We start from the raw sequence: 17,729 nt of genomic DNA, 5'->3' as shown, positions 1-17,729 counted from the left end.
GTGACACAGAGAGAGATCCACATTACCTGTCTGTGGCCACCTTCTCTCTGTCCACTATGCTGCCCCACCCAGTGGGCCACCTTTCCCACTGACCATCAGAGACGCTTGGCTCTGGGGGCAGAGGACCCCACTCCTTGCTCTGGCACAGCTGTATCAAGTATTCAAAGCTCAGCATGGAACCTATGCAGGCAGCATCTCGCGGGTGGAGCTAGAGGAAGAATATCAGAGGTTAGGAGTCAAATCCTCCTAGCCTGGACTACCTCGGCCTGCAGCTTTCCACGAAGCCCCAGCAGTCCCAGACTTTCAGAGAAAGCAGGAAGCCAATGTGCTGCAGCCTGGTAAGAGGTGGGGGTACTTTTGTGAGGTGACTCACAGCTTGAGGGATCTCAGAGTATGTCAGGTCCTGAAGGTGCTTCCAGCTTCCGGGGCCAGGTCCTACTCGCCCACACTGAGGTTCCACCCACACCTCGGTGACCAAATTGAGCTCTGAGTCTCCCTCCAGGGCCTCCACCTCCACATCATTGTCATCATCTGTTGAGAAGCTAAAGGAGGAGGGGCCTGAGCAGGTGGCAAGGAGGGTCTAGTGCACAGCCTCATGGAGCATGGGAAGGAGGCAGGCACAAAGGACAGGCACAAGTTGCACAAGGCCCTTCCAGGACAGCATTCGCCTGATGAAGCAGCTCAACACTGCACCCTCTCCCCCAACTCCAGATCAAGATCATCCTGTAGTATGGGAGCCGGATCTTTATAGGGTAGTGAGGTAAATGTGGACTCTGCACAGAGGAAGAGTCCCATCCCACAGAGGGGCTAGGCTATCTCACCTGTCTTTGGTAGAGGTGGAGTGTGGGGGGAAGAGGATGTACTGGACAATGCATGTGTGCTTCTCTTCAGCTGTGGTCTGCCCTGGTGGTTCATTCTGTAGGCAAAACGGGAGATCTTGGGCAAATCTCACCCAAGCAGGGATCTAGCCTGGCCTAGCTCTGGTCCTCATAACTTTTATCCCCTTACCACATTGTCCTATGACTCTGGCCTCAGGCCTTGGGCTCTCTGGCCACATGGCCACTGTGAGGCAGAGTTGACAGCAGTCCAACTCAGCTCAGAGACAGGTGTTCCCAAGATTATGACAGGCCTTACAGGGGAGGTGTCATAAAGGATGCCACATACCTGAATTGGAAGTTCCAAGACCATGTTGATAATTCCTTCCCCACTGCAGGCGAAGTGGAACCCTTCAGAAAGTCGAACTCTGAAGTCCCATAAAGGTGAAGGCAGGGCCAGGAAAAGATGAAGGAAGAGACACTGGAAGTGCAGCCCCTCCCCTTACACATGTACCTCCCCACAGTCATCAAGGCCCTGCTCAGGTGAGTGGTCCCTTAGGGTGTAACAGGTCCAATTGGGACCAGAGGCCAAAATAAACCAAGTGGAGTGAGAGCAGTGAGGAAGGGCAATGCTGTTCTGTACTTGAAACTGATGCTTAAAGAGGGGAAGAGCGTTGAAACCCAGTCTGCTGGCTGGGCAGGGTGGCTCATGCCTATAATCCTAACACTCTGGAAGTGATGATGAGGCCACAAGCAGTCTACCCATGGCACAGAGTGAGACTCTGTCTTAAAAACAAACAAACAAACAAACAAAAAACAGGCTACACTTACTCTTTCCTCTTTCCCTCCCCCAAGTGGCCTAGTAGGCTTGGGTAACATACTCAGTAAGGACAGAAAGGAGCTGGGCAAGGGCGCTGAGTGGCAGCGCAGGGGCCAGTCCTGACGGGACACTCCAGAGCCAGCGCTGATGGTAGAGGTAGCGGGACAGTGATGCTAGGCTAGAAGAGGCTGAGCGGCCTGACACCAGGGGTAGTGGCCCTGGTGGCTCCAGTGTCAGCAAGAAGGGTGCCCGGTAGTCCAGTGGTAGCTTCTCATACCTGGAAAATGGGGCCACTCCCCAATTGATATCTACTCATACCCAGCTGAGTCACACCCCTCCCCTATGACTGTGAGCCCCCTCTCCACCCACCCTCTGTACTAACCTGATGAGCAGTTTGTCCAGTGGCTTATGTAAGACTACAAGGCAGGGACGATCAGATAGGGCTTGCTGTGGCCCCAGAGTTGGGGGTGACTTGGAGGGAGAGCTGCCTCCACCAATGCCCCCTAGCCCTTTTCGTTTCACCTTGGGTGTCAGCTCCTTGCTTTGCACCCGGTGTGGGAAACGCAGGCGCAGTATCTCTTCCCGCAAGCCTGATACAATCTGAAAGGGAAGTGTGGTCAGTCAGATCCTCTTAGTCCCATCTCTATAGGGCTGGGGAAAGGGGCCAAAACATAAGGTGAGAGAACCCTCTACTTCATTACTTGGTCCAGGGGCTTTTTTCTCTACTAGAGCTGGCCCTATGAGGTTTAGGGAGATGGAGCAAGTCCACATTCCAGGGCTCCTTGGCCTGGGAGTCAGTCTTACCTTGTGCCGGGCCTGTGCTGGCGTGCCAATGGGGAAACCCAGGCGAAGAACCATGCACGGGGCCTTGGAAATGATGCGGACCATGTAGAAGGAGGAGGGTGGTTGGTCTGGGGCACTGGGAAGAGATGGGAGTCAGTGAGCAGCCCTAGGCTGGGAGGTGAGGGTCTGGAGGTTAAAGGAAGAGACATGAGAAGAGGTGGTGGGGGAACAGTGAGGATACATCACTTTGCCCACCTGAAGAGCAGCTTAACATAAGAATAGCCCTCCACTAGCACGAAGCTGCTCCAGTCACGAAGCAGAGAGGTCAGCGAGGAGTGGGAGATCCTGCACTGGATAGTGCTGTAGCGTCCGTTGCTACCCGGCGTGTGCAAGTGCTTGGGGATTGGTCTAGAAAGAGGGGTGTGGACTGGGTGAAACCTTGCAGTCCCAATAATGGAGGAAAAGAACAGATGGCTACCTCTCTCTTCTAGGCCCTGTCTGAGGTTATGGGGACTGATGAGCAGGAATATGAGGAAAGGGCCATAGTGTTTCCTTGGCCACTGCTGGTAAGGGCTCATCTGCTGTTCCCCTTCCTGTCACTCCTTATTTCCTGAGCCCTGCTCCCCTACCCCAGCTGTGGCCCTAGCCCTGAGGATACCCACGTGTCATGTTCCAGAATCAGCACCAGGCGATGCATGTGCAGCCAACGCTGCCAGGAATTAGCATCCATGGACAGCACTGGCTTCCAGTAGGCAGCAAACTGGGCGTGGGATGAGTCAGAACCACTGTGCTGAAGGGAGAGCACCTAGGGACAGCAAGGACTGTCTTATAGGAGCGTTTGTGGAGAACCAGGGTACAACCTCCAAAAAACAAACTGCAGGAAGACTCAGTTCAGGGGGTCAGAGACAGTAGTGGATTAATGCTAAAGGCTAGTGCCTACCCTGGGACAGAGGCAAAAAGTGCTTCCACTATGAAGGCTGGACTAGGATCACTGAGCCCAGGGACAGACTGTGTAGCACTTCAAAGCTGAATCCAAAAGGATGGAACCTGCCCAGCTTATATCACTTACTTGGGAGGAAAGCCACTAAGTGGCTTAGTGGTCACTGGACACTAGCATAAAGCACCTGCCTGTCAGTGCAGTGTGAGGAAAACACAGGACCAGGGACCTATGGACTTTAGGGTGTGTAGTTTTTGGTGGTTGGGAACAGGATAAGGTGGTTGGGGGAGGCCAGAGTATGCCACATGGAGATGAGACAAAGGAGCCCACAGTCTGCTGGGATACCACTGCCCAGACATTCTCTAAGTGTTAGCTTCTGCCACCTATAGTCTGTTCAGAACAGCCTCTCTTTATAGATGCTTCTCTACCCTGGGGCCATAAGCGGAGAAGAGATGCTCTCAGGACTAAAGCATGGGCTTCTGGCTTGGGTGCCTCAGTCTTTTTTTTTTTTTAAGACAGAGTTTTACTTTGTTGCCCTGGATAGAGTGTGGTGGTGTCATAGCTCATAGCAACCTCAAACTCTTGGTCTCTTGCCTTAGCTTCCCGAGTAGCTGGGACTACAGGTATGCATCACAACTCCTGGTTAGTTTTTTTTATTTTTAGCAGAGACAGAGTCTCGCTCTTACTCAGGCTGGGCTCAAACTCCTGAGCTCAGGCAATCCACCCGCCTCAGCCTCCCAGAGTGTTAGGATTATAGGCATGAGCCACCGTGCGCGGCCTGGGTGCCTCAGTCTTGAGAGTAAAGGGAATAGAAGGAGGGTCTGGGCTCCACATGCCATAAGCCAAGATGGCATGATATGGGGCTACTATACGTCAGAGCCACTCACCGGGGTGGTGGAGCCAGGAGGGATATAGAAGAGTGGCACTCCACTTTTGGTGCTGTCAGGAAGAGTGAAGTGCTCGGGCACTGAGGAGAAGGACTGAAGATGGGCCAACATCTGGTCTGTCTGGTTGATGCTGTAGAACAAGGGCAAGCCTTAGACATACCCTGACTCTGCTAAGTGCAGATGCGGTGAACCTCAGGAGGACAGGGGACCCTGGCACAAGCCTGGTGCTTCAGGTGACTCTTTATAGCTGCCTGCTTTACCAATCTGTCCCTCCACACAACAATGGGGCAGCACTCACTGAGTGGTGACTTCACTAACCTCTGCAGTGTGTTCCAGAAACGCCGAATAACGTGGGTACGATACAGTGAGCGAATGGGCTGCCTCAGTGCACAGGACACATCATGTAAAATGTCGTAGCCACCTTCCATTGTCACTTCTACCCGTGTTCCTCGCGGGCCCTCAGGCTCCAGGGGCCAGGGTGCCACAGCCACATACTCAATGCGCATGTTGTGTTTCCATAGCAGCACCAGCTTCACCTCCAGCTGGGACCCTCCTTAAGGGAAAGGGGCACAGGACTGAAGGCCTGGGGCAGCATCCTCTCTGAATCTACCCTGGCCAAAGGTTCCCAGCATGGTTCCATAGCTTTCAGGCCCAGAGCCTGCCACCTGGCACAGACAGAGAGTCTGTAGAAAACCAAGCCAAGTTCAGGACACCAAGCCACACTCAGCTGGTTCACCTTGGAATTAGATTACACGCTAGGAGAAATGAGTCCTAAAGGCAACTCAAAATGCACTTGACTCAAGTGGAGTCTTCACTGGAACTCTCTTTCATATGCAGCACATGTGGGTCCTCTGCTTTGCTCTGCAGGCCTTCCCATACACAAATTGTTAGAGGTCTGCAGGATTACAGCAAGACCAGTGACACTCACCTTTGGCCAACATGACCTCTCGGACACTATAGCCCTCTCGGAGCCGTACAGACACGGTACTGACCAGGTCAGCTGGAACCTCCTTCTCAGTATGCTTCTTCCGGCGCAAGGCCAAGGCAGGGTTGCTGCTTGCAGAGACGAGGTGCTCATTAAATAGGCGGTGCTGAGAGCCTAGAAGACCAGTGAGGATGGGAAAGGAGAACAGGAAGGTGCCGGCTTATAGAGCCATGAGGGAAGTGGCTACTCTGAAACCACTGAAGAACAGTGCCAGCACAGCCAGCTCCAGTTATACTTTTAGTCCCTAAGAACTGAAGCGCCGCCTGCCAATTCCTGCATAATCTCTGGGCCCATTCCATATTTCTGCTTTCCACCACCACCACCACCACCACCACCACCACCTCCCTCTCCCCGCCACGGCCACCTCTTACCACAGTAGTATTCAGGGTTCAGTGCTTCTCCACTGCGCAGGAAGGAGTAGAGGAGAAATGCCCGGTGGTAGACAGTCAGACCCAGGTTGCCTGGCTCAGGCTCGGGACAAGTGGACAGGTAGGAGCCAAATGTTGCCATTGCAATGAACTTCATCAATTCCACATTGGGCACATGGCCAAAACAGCAGTCATAAGAGTAAACTCCTCCGACCTGGGGAAAGTGAGCAATTGGAGACCTAGCTCCAACCAAAGCATAGAAGGAAGAAAAGGACAGGAAGAGGCAGGGCTAGGCGGCTGCTCCCATTTCCTGGACCACAGAGTGGAAAGTGGGCCAGTCTTCTTCTAGGACAGATGGCTCTCCTCCCTGAGCCCTTCCGTCCAAAGCCCATGTCATTTGGCCACACCACTTTCTGCCCTTCTTCCTCAACATCCAATCCCCATACCCCCTTCACTAAAGATTTTGGCAATTGGTTCACTGGCTACTTGTCATCATCCTGACAGACATAAGTGTGACTCTATCAAAGGGCTTCTCAAACTTTACCATGCAGACAAAACACTTGGGAATTTTTGCTAAAATGCAACAGGCCTAGAGTGGGGCCTAAGAGTCTGTCTGCATTTCAAACAAACTTTCTGGTGATGCCAGTGCTATTGGTTTGTGAACCACATTTTGAGTACCAAGGCTATACCTCAGAAACTGGCAAACTACATATAACCTATCACCTATTTTTTAATAAGTTTTATTGGAACACAGCCAAGCCATTCATTTCTTACTGTCTATGGCTACTTCACACTTCAATGGCAGAGCTGAGTAGCTGTGACCCACCAAATAGCCCACAAGGCTTAACTATTTACTAGCTGGCCTTTGCAGAAACGGTTTGTAGACCTCTTCTAGAGGACTCAAATCCCTGACTTTCCAGTTCCTCTCATCTCCTGTATATGCCACTCAACTGCCCAATGGCTACATACTGGCCCTTGGAATGGATTCATGTTTGTAATTTCAAATTGCCACATCCCACCGATTATACACAGACTATCCCTTTAGCTTTCATCCACTCTCCTCCTCCTGCAGCTCTTTGACCTCATTGAGACTGCCAGGCCTTGAATCTCTGCATTCTCCATGTCTGTCTGCACTTCCCTGATCCTCTTTCTTCCACTTAGCCCAGAGCCTATGTTCAAGCAACTTCGTCAGCATCACTTTCAAATCCCTAGCCCTCTTCTCTCCTTTCTGCTTCTACATTAAAATCCCAACTAGGATCACCTCTCTACTTGGCCAATGGTGACCAAATAGAGAAAACTGTATAGTTGTGTGGGCTGACACCACCACACCAGAGTATATGATCCCCAACTCAGCTAGTCCGTCATGGCTCTCCTCAACATTATTCCTTCTTCCTAACAACTCTGGCCTTCTTTCCTCACAGTATTCAACTTTTACTTAAGACAAAAATCAGAGGCCATCTCAGAATTTATCTTCATCTTTACTCTTTACTTCTACCGTCTAGTCTCAAAGAAAGAAATGACATGGTGACTCCTCCCAAATCTGTTTCTTGAGCCAATGCCCTCCTGTCAATTTAAGGACATTACTTGACCAGGTTCCATTTTCTTTCCCTTGTTTTCAAACTCTTCTTCACCACAGATACTTAAAAACATGCTTAAGTCTCTTGCTTGGAAAACAAAACAGAACAAACACCCCTTCTTCCACTCTGTACTTCCCTCTGGCTATCATTCTCTCTCCCCCTCTTGATCTGAACAGCCAAATTTCTTGGGTCCACAATTGTTCCTACTTCATTCTCTTCTATCCACTTTTCAGTCCATTGCAATCATTTTCCTTTCCCCTTCACTGAAAGCAAGCTCTAAAAAAGGTCCCTATGACCTTGCAATTACCTAATCCAAAGGGCACTTTTCATTCCTCATTTTACTTGATCTTTTTGCTGCCTCTCATGATGTTAACTACTTCTTTCTTCCCAAACTCTTAACTTCTCAGACACCAGAATCTTTGCTGGATTCCCTTTTTTTATTTCAGTGGGTCCCCTTTCTATGAAAGACTTTTAAAAATTAGTGTTCCCCACAATTCTTCCAGGACCCTCCTCTTTTCTCAATTACTATCTGTAGCCTGACAAATCCTAAATCTCTCTCAACTAATGCCTCCTGAGAATCAGAATCTGCATATTCAACTGCTCACTGCTCAATGAAGAGAAGCCATTTACTGGTGACTGTGCACTATGCTAATTACTTTACTTTTTTTATTTCAGATTGATATTAGTGTATAAACAATTAGGTTACATTGTTTGTGTTTGTTGGGTAAAGTCCAAACTTTAGTTGAGTCCTTTATCCAGGAGGTGTGCCATACACCCCTATACTGTGCCCATTAGGTGAGTGTACCCTCTTCCTTCTCCCCTTCCCATTAGAATGTAGTTGTTTTTCTAACTGAGAGTGTCATTTTTCTTATGCTAATTACTTTAAATGCATCATCTCACCCAGTAAAGTAGGTATTTTTACAATATTCATTTACAGATGAATCTGACCAAGAGGTGAAGTGATGTCACACAGGTAAGAAGCAGAGCCAGGATTCATACCTGGCATGCGTAACTTATACTGTGTTGAACTACAGGCCCCTCAAATGCACGTGCACACAACTGAATTCATCACCTTGTCCTTACTCTACCTCAGCAGCTTCTCGTTTGCTCTGCCAGTCAACCAGTCATGACTGAAGTCACAAACCTGGAGGTGTCTTTAACCCCTCTTTCTTTCTCATCTCCCACCCCCATCTTGCTAATTATAAAGTCATGTTGACTCTACCTCTTCATTTGCTCAATCCTCGTGCCCCTGATTCCCCTTGAGCCCTGACCCTCTCTCACCTGGGCCACTACAATTAACAGCTTCCCTACCTCTGCTCCTGCCCTTTACCCAGCAGCAAGAGAGACCTGAGTAGAAAATAAACCTAACTAGTGACTTTCCTTCTATACAACTGCATCACCCATAGAGTTATGCTTAAATTCCTTAATATAGCGGAACCAGCTTTCACACTCTGGCCCGTGCCCACCCCGCTAGCCTTGTTTCCCACAGCTCTTTGCCTCCTACCCTACAGTCCATCAATCTAAATTAGCTGCAGTTCCTTGAATATACTTTTCCTCACCTTAAGCTAGTTTGAGCTGGGTTTTCTGGCCCTTGTACCCAAAATAATAATGACTAATCTACTGGCAGAGTGGAACTGGAACAGATTTCAAATTGTGCACTTTTTTTTCTATAACATGGCTCCCAAATCCTAAGGAAAGAGGATAAAGATGAGAGTCCTCTCTCACCACCGCCACCTACCTTGTTCTAGACATAACTCCTTTTTTCCCCTGTGTAAATATGGGAAGTCACTACCTGCAAGGAAGCAACTGGCCATACCCAATTTTGTGAGATATCCTACCTCCCTCTCCTCCCTCCTAAAGTCCTCACCTGCACAAAAGAACAAGCCACGGTGCCACTGCGAAGTTGGTTCAGCAGTGTCTCACAAACAGCAACATCAGGGACACTGGTCACTCCATCTGTGATCACGATGATACCTAGAACAGGGAACACCAGATACAGACCTGGAGATACTGGCCAGACCAAAGTCACAGGGAGGCATTCAACAGGGCCTGGAAGAAGTCAGTGTCTGACCGTCAATGTGTTTTATAAACCTTAAACACTGTTCCTTCTCCCCTCTCCTACTTCTTTCTCCTGAGTGCTAGGTCACAATCTCCCTGAAGTGATATCCTTGAAGCTCTACTCCTTTCCCCTAGGGTCCCAGATGGTTGTCAGAGCTGAGAGTACTGGAATATGCACTAAAACAAATTTATATTTTGCAAACAAGGAAACAGATCTTTCTGAGCCCATTGATTCCTTGGAATTTCTATCTTTGCTGGACCCCCACCACAACCCTTCGCAAATCCCTTTCCCCAACCCCACTAATGTTTCTTCTACTGACCTGCACTAGAGTTTGAAGGTAGCAACTGTAGTGCCAATATGCCCTGACGAATCATACTGACTAGCCCAAGATCAGCGGTCACCATGGAGACTCCCACCTTCCGGCCCAGTGGCTCCCCTGAGTCTGGAGACTGGTCTTCTGCCTGGCCCCAAGTTATAGAAAAGATAAGAGTGGAAAAGATGGCATTGCTGCCCCATCCACAGCAAACCCAGAATTTACAGCCTAGCACTGCCACAAGCTTAATCCCGTAAGGACCCAAATCCCCCTAACTATGCAGCTGAGTCCTAACGGTGCTCCCTCCCGCAGTGTGTGCTCAGATCTGACACTCAGCTGGGAAGAGAATTCAGCACCAGACTATACTGAAACAAGGCTTCTCCACCTTTTGCCAAATGCCCCATTCCATATTTTTTATCACCATTATGAAATACTTTATACATCAATCAAATTACATTACTAGTCACCAAGCACATAGAATTGCCATTTGCCTGGCTACTTCTGGGGTACCACAAGTAACAAGACAGGGCAGTCCAGTTGAGTCCAAGCAGCTTTATCCCAGACTGTACAAAATACTAACTAGAAATCAAAGCTACCCATGATCACCTTCTCAGATCTAGGGCTGAAGAAAATGCTTTCACACAGAATCTGTGTTTTGGGAATGTGTCCAAGTATTCCTCCAACAGGAAGGCTGCTGTGAACACTCACTAGCATGTCTACGCTCGGTTCACTCTGGTGCTCAGCCCTTTTCTGTTCTCTTTCTCCTCTCTATTCGGCTTACTTCTCCTCTGCCCTCTGTCCTTAGCTGCTGCTCTTTCTATGTTGCCTCTGCCCACTTTCTTTCCCACATACCTGGCTCTGGGGCTCATACTGCTGCTGCAGCATGGTGGCCACTTTATCCTCAAAGAGGCAGAGCTGCTCATACACTTGCTGTAGGAACACCTCCCGCTGGGAAGGGTCCAAGAGGCAGCCCTGTACCAGCACCTGAGAAGCACAAGGGGAAGACTGAGACATGATGGTCAAGAGGGTAACAGACCCTACATTTTTCCTCTATTGATTCTCCATAGCTTCCCACCCAACCAGGAACTAAGGGATGGCTCATAGCCAGCTCCCCTTTAGCAGATTATCCACTCCATCAGACATCAGCCCAGGTCCACTGTCCCTTCTCAGGGCCCCCAGAAATGAGCCCCCCTCTCCAGGGGTTACAACTGTCCTCTGTGGATGATCCTTCATATTGGGCTTCTCCAATCTCCTTCAAAGAACATATATTACAAACGTGATTTAACTTTTTCTTTTTTTTGAGACAGAGCCTCAAGCTGTCACCCTGGGTAGAGTGCTGTGGCATCACAGCTCACAGCAACCTCCAATTCCTGGGCTCAAGCTAGGATTACCAGCACCTGCCACAACGCCTGGCTATTTTTTGGTTGCAGCCATCATTGTTGTTTGGCGGGCGGGTGGGCCCAGGCTAGATTCAAACCCGCCAGCTCAGGTGTATGTGGCTGGTGCCTTAGCCGCTTGAGCCACAGGCACCGAGCCTGCAGGATACATCTTGAGGGAGCTACAGAGAAAATGAGAAGCCTGGCTCAAGACTGGTAAATGACCTTGGGGCTTAACTAACTAAATCTCTTTCCCTATAGCTACTGTCCTCGTTCAGGCCCCCTCCTTACTTTCTTGGTACAATAATCTGCCTGTTCTCCCCATATCCAGATTTGTCCCCAATTCATCCTCCACATTGGTCACAAACCAGTGTGATCTTCTCAATCTACAAATCTGATCCTACTACTGTCTATTTAAAACTTTCAATGGTAGCCCTACTACCTTCGGCTAATTGTTTTAATAGCTAACATTCACATTTTCTACATGGCAGACAGTATTCGAAGTGCTTGACATGTATTAATTCAATTACATATAATATAGATACTGTTAATACCTTCATTTTAGAGAAAAAAAAAAAAACAGATGTACAGAAAGGTTAGCTTGCTTAAGGACACACAGCCAGTAAGTAGTACAGCCAGAAAGCAAACACAATGTGATCCCAGATCCAGTGCTCTTAACTACTGCACTGAACTCCCCTACAGAATAAAGCACAAAGTCCTTGGCATGACATTCACTGCCTTTCACAATCTGTCCCCACTTATGTCTACAGTCTCTTCTCCTGTCACCTACCTACACTCAAACTTTAGTTTGTCAAAACTGAATAATTTGTAGGTCCTTAAAACACCTGTGACTGAGAGCAGTTTTCATAGCCCTGTCTTTGCCTGTGCTGGTCCTGCTGCCCGGAAAGCCCATTTACCCTTCTTAGAATGGTTAAGCTCAATTCTTTCTTCAAGATTTAGTTTAAGGGCGGCGCCTGTGGCTCAAGGAGTAGGGCGCCGGTCCCATATGCCGGAGGTGGCCGGTTCAAACCTAGCCCCGGCCAAAATAAAAAAAAAAAAAAAAAAAAAAAAAGATTTAGTTTAAATGTTGTTTTGTCTGAAAGAATCTCCTGTTGCTGCCCCAGGCTTGGTTGGGAGTTCTCTCTCTAGGCTCCCAATGCTCCTTAGTCAGAAATTACAGGTTCCATGCCTGTAATCCTAGCACTCTAGGAGGCTTTAGATGGAAGGATCCCTTGAGCTCAGGAGTTGAAAATCTGCCTGAGCAAGAGCAAGACCCCCATCTCTAATAAAAATAGAAAAATTAGCTGGGAGTTGTGGCTGGCACCTATAGTCCCAGCTACTTGGGAGGCTGAGGCAGAAGGATCCCTTGAACGTAAGAATATGAGGTTGCTATGAGCTAGGCTGACACTCCTGCCTGACCAACAGAGTGAGATTCTTGGGGGAAAAAAAAAAAAAAATTATCAGTGCCTTCATCACATTCAACTGGAATTAGCTCCTTCAATATCTGTTCCAGGATCTAGCCAGGGCCAACACAATTAGGCTTCCTTAAGTATTTGCCACTGTACCAAGTTTTGAGTGATTACCTAATACTCATGTGCTCCCCCCTTGGCTATCAGTAACTGCAAAGCCTAGATCCTGTCTTGGAATGCAGCCCACAAAAAATATTACTAATTATACTAGGAGAACACTTTAAACTAGGGCTGGCAGTCCCTGCTCTGGGATCCAGGCACGTACCAATGATGCTGTATATTTCAGACCCTCAGACGCTGTCCTGGTACCCTGTCTCTAAAGCCAATTTGATAGCTAAGGTGACTACGGAGCCAGCAGGGACAACTTCAGGGCAAGCTCTTACCAATGAGTTGAGGATGGTAAAAAGCAGATATGGGGGGTGGCGCCGATCGGTAAGACGCCAGCCCCATATACCGAGGGTGGAGGGTTCAAACCCAGCCCTAGCCAAACTGCAACAACAACAACAACAACAACAAAATAGCCGGGCGTTGTGGTAGTCCCAGATATTCGGGAGGCTGAGGAAAGAGAATCGCCTAAACCCAGGAGTTGGAGGATGCTGTGAGCTGTGACGCCATGGCACTCTACCGAGGGTGATAAAGTGAGACTCTGTCTCTTAAAAAAAAAAAAAAGCAGATATGGGGAAACTGGGCCAATGCTTATCTAAGCCAAAAACAGATACTCCAGTAACAGACTTGGCCATTGTTCAAAAGGAGTGTCTTGTGATAGCCTGCTTGGGTGTTAGATAAGACCTGTAATTATCTGTGTGGTCAGCATTACACCCAACAGTTCACAAGGTCCTCAGAGAAAATGACCCTCCTCTGTCCTTGAAAGAAATTATGTTTCTGGTATCAAATTTCAAAATCACAAAACTATTCCAAAAGATCAGCTCTTGGGGGTACTACCAAGACCTAGCACATTAGCAAATCATCTGACAGAACTAGAAGAGACAGTGGAAAACATAAAAAATAGACATCCAGTGGCTAGAACCAAAGAGATTTATAGGAGTGGTGAGAGTGGTGTTTGTCCAATCAATACCAACTGACCTAAAGATTATGAGAAGATCCTTTAAGACCAGAGGAACTGGTTCTTCTCAAGGAGAGAGACCCATGGCGATGACTAGGAAACAAGTTTAATATACCAGCAGAGCTGGGGATTTTTGGTATAAACAATATGACAGGATAAGGATTTGGAAGATGAGAAAATTGGTCTGAGGGTAAAAACCTGGAGAGAAGAAGCAATACCTGGTGGGACTGAAGGCCAATGATCGAGGAGTAGGCCTGGATAGTTATGTAGATCTCAGGCTGGAAGTCGATGCACGATCCAGGCACTCGGAAAGGCCGAAGCAGCCCACCCAGGCAGCGGGACAGGGCATGGAAAACTTCATCAAATAAGATCTCCCCAGTGGAGTCATCCTGAGGGCAATGCAGAGAGATTTTTCAAGGAGGTCCAAAGCAGCCCTAAGCAGAGGGCAAAAACAAGCAGCTTCTGTGGGCCAGTCAGACCCTTATTTTATGGTTGACCACACTTACAAGTACAGTGGCACATGTTGAATGGGATCTGTCTTTAAACACCTATCATTTCTTTATAAGCCTCTTTTATTTCTACCATGGTATGCCGAGATCGTTTTTCACTTCTCCTAGGCCTCTCCCTCTCTTCCTCGCCCTATACCTCATCCTTTCTTACTACTGTCTCCCTCTAATCACTTACCACAATACCAGTAGATGGGCTAAGGTCCAGCTCAATGACAAATCGATACTGCCAGGCCAGGAAGGTGACTCGGGTAGAAGGTACGAGAAGGAATGGCCTTGGGACCACTGGTTCATCTGGCTGCCACCCAGGTGGCAGGACACTGAGGACTTCCAACTCCTGTTCAGACTGAAGCTGATAATTAGGATGAAAAGAAAAACAAAGGGTCAGGGAAGAGTCACACTTTTCCTTCTCAGACCCTGCCTTCTATATCCAAAATGGCTCACCTTCCTCAACACAACCATACACTCTTCCCTCACTATGTAGAAAATTTGTTTTTAAAATTTTCATTATCTTACGGGCTTAGTCACTTGCCCCTCCCAGAATTAGAACTCTCAGAGTTAGTCTCCCTTCCTGTCTGTTTCCAACACCCTCCTCAGGAACAGAACCTTCTGGGCCAGTTCCTTATATATATCCTGTCTCTAGACCTTACCAGCATTTCCTGGGGTGTAGCCTGCACAGTTTGATGCAAATGATTGAGGAACCAAGCGAGGCGAACATTTCGGGAGATTCGATAATCCTTTTTCATTAACAGGAACACATGCCCAGCTTCTTCCACCTGGAGACAGAGACATTCATAAATCTAAAAAAATGGTACTGAATTCATAGAATATACACATCACTGTACAAGTAACTTGCTCAAGGAGCTTACAAACTGAGAGAAGCAAAGCAGCAGAGATGAGGCGTTTACCCCCACCTCCACACAAGGTGTTCCTAGCCCTAGAAAAGCAATAAAGAAAGGTGCCTGATGTCAGAGAAGAGCGTAGACAAATAACAACATAGAAAGTCTTTCTTCTTCTCCAAGAAAGAAAGCAAGGGTGAAAAGATACAGAAACAGGCACTGGGAAATGACAAGGATGACAGCAGAAGGCAAGGAGGAATTCGCATCTACGGAGCACCTAAAGTATATCCAATAGTACTTCATACAAGTTAAGTACAAGAATTTCAGATTCAGCCTGTGTTTGAATCCCAATTCAGCCACTTATTAGCTGTGAGACTGTGGAAAAGTATTTAACCTCTTTAAGTTTTTGTGTCCTCATTTGTAAAATGGAGAGAATACTAATACCAATCTTAAATGCATCAAGGGGAATCATGCATATAAAGTCCTCAGCATAGTCCCTGGTACTTGGTAAGAACATAACAAAAGTTAACTATTACAGATTATTACAAGGCACTATGCTAGGGTCTTTAAGTAAGCTCATTTAATCTTCACAATAAAACATTTGTCAGGAGAAAAACCAAGATTCAGAAAAGTTAAAAGATTGAATTTAAGTAGTGGGTATAGGGTCAGAAGGCAAGCCAAGGCATGATGAGCTGCAAAGACCATCCACAAGTGTGACAAGTGGATCAAACTGGAAACTTAAGAACAGAAAAGATGGGTGGCACCTGTGGCTCAAGGAGTAGGGTGCCGGTCCCATATGTCGGAGGTGGCGGGTTCAAAACCAGCCCCGGCCAAAAAAAAAAAAACAGAAAAGATTTTTTCTTTCTTTTTTTTTTTTTTTCAGAGACAGAGTCTCACTTTGTTGCCCTCAGTAGACTGCCGTGACGTTACAGCTCACAGCAACCTCCAGCTCTTGGGCTTAGGCGATTCTCTTGCCTCAGCTTCCTGAGTAGCAGGGACTACAGGCTCCCGCCACAACGCCCAGCTATTTTTTGTTGCAGTTTGGCCGGGGCCGGGTTCAAATCTGCTACCCTTGGTATATGGGGCCAGTGCCCTACTCACTGAGCCACAGGCACCACCCAAGAACAGAAAAGATTTAAAGCAGTTTAAAAAAAGAACATAATGGGGACAATAAGCTAAATGGATGCTTTAACATAATCAGAATGACAAAAAGACAATTTAAACATCAAAATGCTGATTCCATATTATTGTTTGTTATGTCTCTATAACATCTAAAATCACTCTTCCCAATACTGCTGAGGTGGGCCCTTGATAGGATGTTGGATTTTACCCTAAGAATGTGGTTATACTACTGAAGGGTTTCAGCCAGCCAGTAATTATAACTGTATTAAAAAAAATTCCCTCTGGCTATAATGTGATTCAGAAAGACCCACTAGTGACCAGGAAAGATGACGGCAGCTTAGACCAGAACTACTGAAAGTAACCAGGATGTGAACTGTTTGAGAGTGGTCCTTGATGAGATAACACAAGTTAGTGCTAGAATGCAAAACCAACACTGCCTTTCAATGAGAAAGTCTTGTTATAGTAAAAAAACAAACCCAAAAGTCAGCTGAAGTGTTTAGTTTCAATTCAAAGAGTCTTTAGGACAGGATAGATATGAAACAGTGATTAAGTGAAAGTAAGGATAGAGCAGCGGTTCTCAACCTGTGCGTTACAACCCCTTTGGGGGTCAAACGACCTTTTCACAGGGGTCACCTAAGACCATCCTGCATATCAGATATTTACATTACAAGTCATTACAGTTATGAAGTAGCAACGAAAATAATTTTATGGTTGGGGGTCACCACAACTTGAGGAACTGTATTAAAAGGTTGCGGCATCAGGAAGGTTGAGAACCCTGGGATAGAGGAAGACCATGTCAAGTATGATTAAGGCAGCATTAGAAACCCCATGCTGCTAGATGACTTCCAAGTTAGCTAGAAAAGAGACAGTCATCACTACCCCTTCCCCTCAACAAGTCCTATCAAACAAACTCTCATTGCTCCCTTCATAAAAACAAAAATGGTATCTAAGGAAGGAAATCACAGCAATTACTCAGCTTGTCTTTCTCTGATCCTTGGTCTTAGGTTGGAGTACTCTCCTAAACCAGGCAACCTCTCTTTCATGTTTGACTTAGCTAGTGTGGGTGTAATATTGTGTTGACTATGCTGGATCTTGCCAAGGTTCTTATCTAAAAAAGGATCATTTGGGGCTCAGAGTATTATCAGAATAGGAAGACCAACCTAACTTAGCCGACCTTCTGTTTATTACTTTATCCCCAGAGCCCAGTGCAGTGGCTGGCACATAGGATTTTGAACAAAATTTTACTATGGAGGGCGCAGGCCACATGTACCAGGGCTGGTGGGTTCAAACCCAGCCCATGCCTGCTGAACAATAACAACGACCAAAAAAATAGCTGGATGTTGTGGTGGGCATCTGTTGTCCCAGCTACTAGGGAGGGTAAAGCAAGGGGACTGCTTGAGCCCAAGAGTTTGAGGTTGCTGTGAGCTATGAGGTCACATCGCTCTACAGGGGGTGACAAAGTGAGACTCTATCTCAATTAAAAAAAATTTTTTTTTACTAAATAAGTGAATTCATTATATGTTCTAAGAAAAAGCAAACTGGATGCTTGAAACTACTTATAATCAGTACAACTCTTCTCAAGGTGAGATTATCTTAATGCTAATGTTGACACTATTTTCCTTTTGCTCTTCGGTATTTAGTAAAGACTATTCTTCAAATGCTGGTTTGTTTCAGCTATGCAAGGAAAAATCAGGGAAAATGAGTTTTGGTCCATAACAGGTCAGGATGAAAAGAAGATACAGCACATGTCTATGGGTCAGCACTATAAGGACAGAACTGGGACACTTGGCCACCCCAACTCCTATGACTA

General features: G+C 47.2%; 1 protein-coding gene across 5 annotated transcripts in view; it reads right to left on the bottom strand.

The window, feature by feature from the left end:
• SZT2 (SZT2 subunit of KICSTOR complex) overlaps window positions 1-17,729 on the bottom strand; it is a 52,870-nt gene that overhangs the window by 25,459 nt on the left and 9,682 nt on the right. For 3 of the 5 annotated variants that reach the window (XR_008376876.1, XM_053575864.1, XM_053575863.1), the window contains exons 2-20: window positions 14,609-14,734; window positions 14,137-14,310; window positions 13,671-13,841; window positions 10,397-10,528; window positions 9,551-9,692; window positions 9,040-9,146; window positions 5,599-5,809; window positions 5,171-5,341; window positions 4,561-4,795; window positions 4,243-4,372; window positions 3,081-3,223; window positions 2,674-2,826; window positions 2,440-2,554; window positions 2,018-2,235; window positions 1,697-1,912; window positions 1,165-1,243; window positions 822-916; window positions 374-542; window positions 94-208 (exon numbers count right to left, since the gene is read on the bottom strand). Coding sequence is in view for 4 of the 5 variants with exons in the window: in XM_053575864.1 (XP_053431839.1) it covers window positions 94-208; window positions 374-542; window positions 822-916; window positions 1,165-1,243; window positions 1,697-1,912; window positions 2,018-2,235; window positions 2,440-2,554; window positions 2,674-2,826; window positions 3,081-3,223; window positions 4,243-4,372; window positions 4,561-4,795; window positions 5,171-5,341; window positions 5,599-5,809; window positions 9,040-9,146; window positions 9,551-9,692; window positions 10,397-10,528; window positions 13,671-13,841; window positions 14,137-14,310; window positions 14,609-14,734 (2,902 nt within the window). In the remaining variant the exon portion in view is untranslated. Of the gene's footprint in view, window positions 1-93; window positions 209-373; window positions 543-821; window positions 917-1,164; window positions 1,244-1,696; window positions 1,913-2,017; window positions 2,236-2,439; window positions 2,555-2,673; window positions 2,827-3,080; window positions 3,224-4,242; window positions 4,373-4,560; window positions 4,796-5,035; window positions 5,051-5,170; window positions 5,342-5,598; window positions 5,810-9,039; window positions 9,147-9,550; window positions 9,693-10,396; window positions 10,529-13,670; window positions 13,842-14,136; window positions 14,311-14,608; window positions 14,735-17,729 lie in introns of those variants that run through there. The other 2 variants (XM_053575865.1, XM_053575866.1) reach the window with 2 other exon arrangements.

The sequence above is a fragment of the Nycticebus coucang genome, chromosome 22, assembly GCF_027406575.1.
Source record: "Nycticebus coucang isolate mNycCou1 chromosome 22, mNycCou1.pri, whole genome shotgun sequence".
Taxonomy (NCBI): Eukaryota; Metazoa; Chordata; class Mammalia; order Primates; family Lorisidae; genus Nycticebus; species Nycticebus coucang.
Note: the sequence above shows the minus strand (reverse complement) of the source record. Positions and strands in the feature narration are given on the sequence as shown.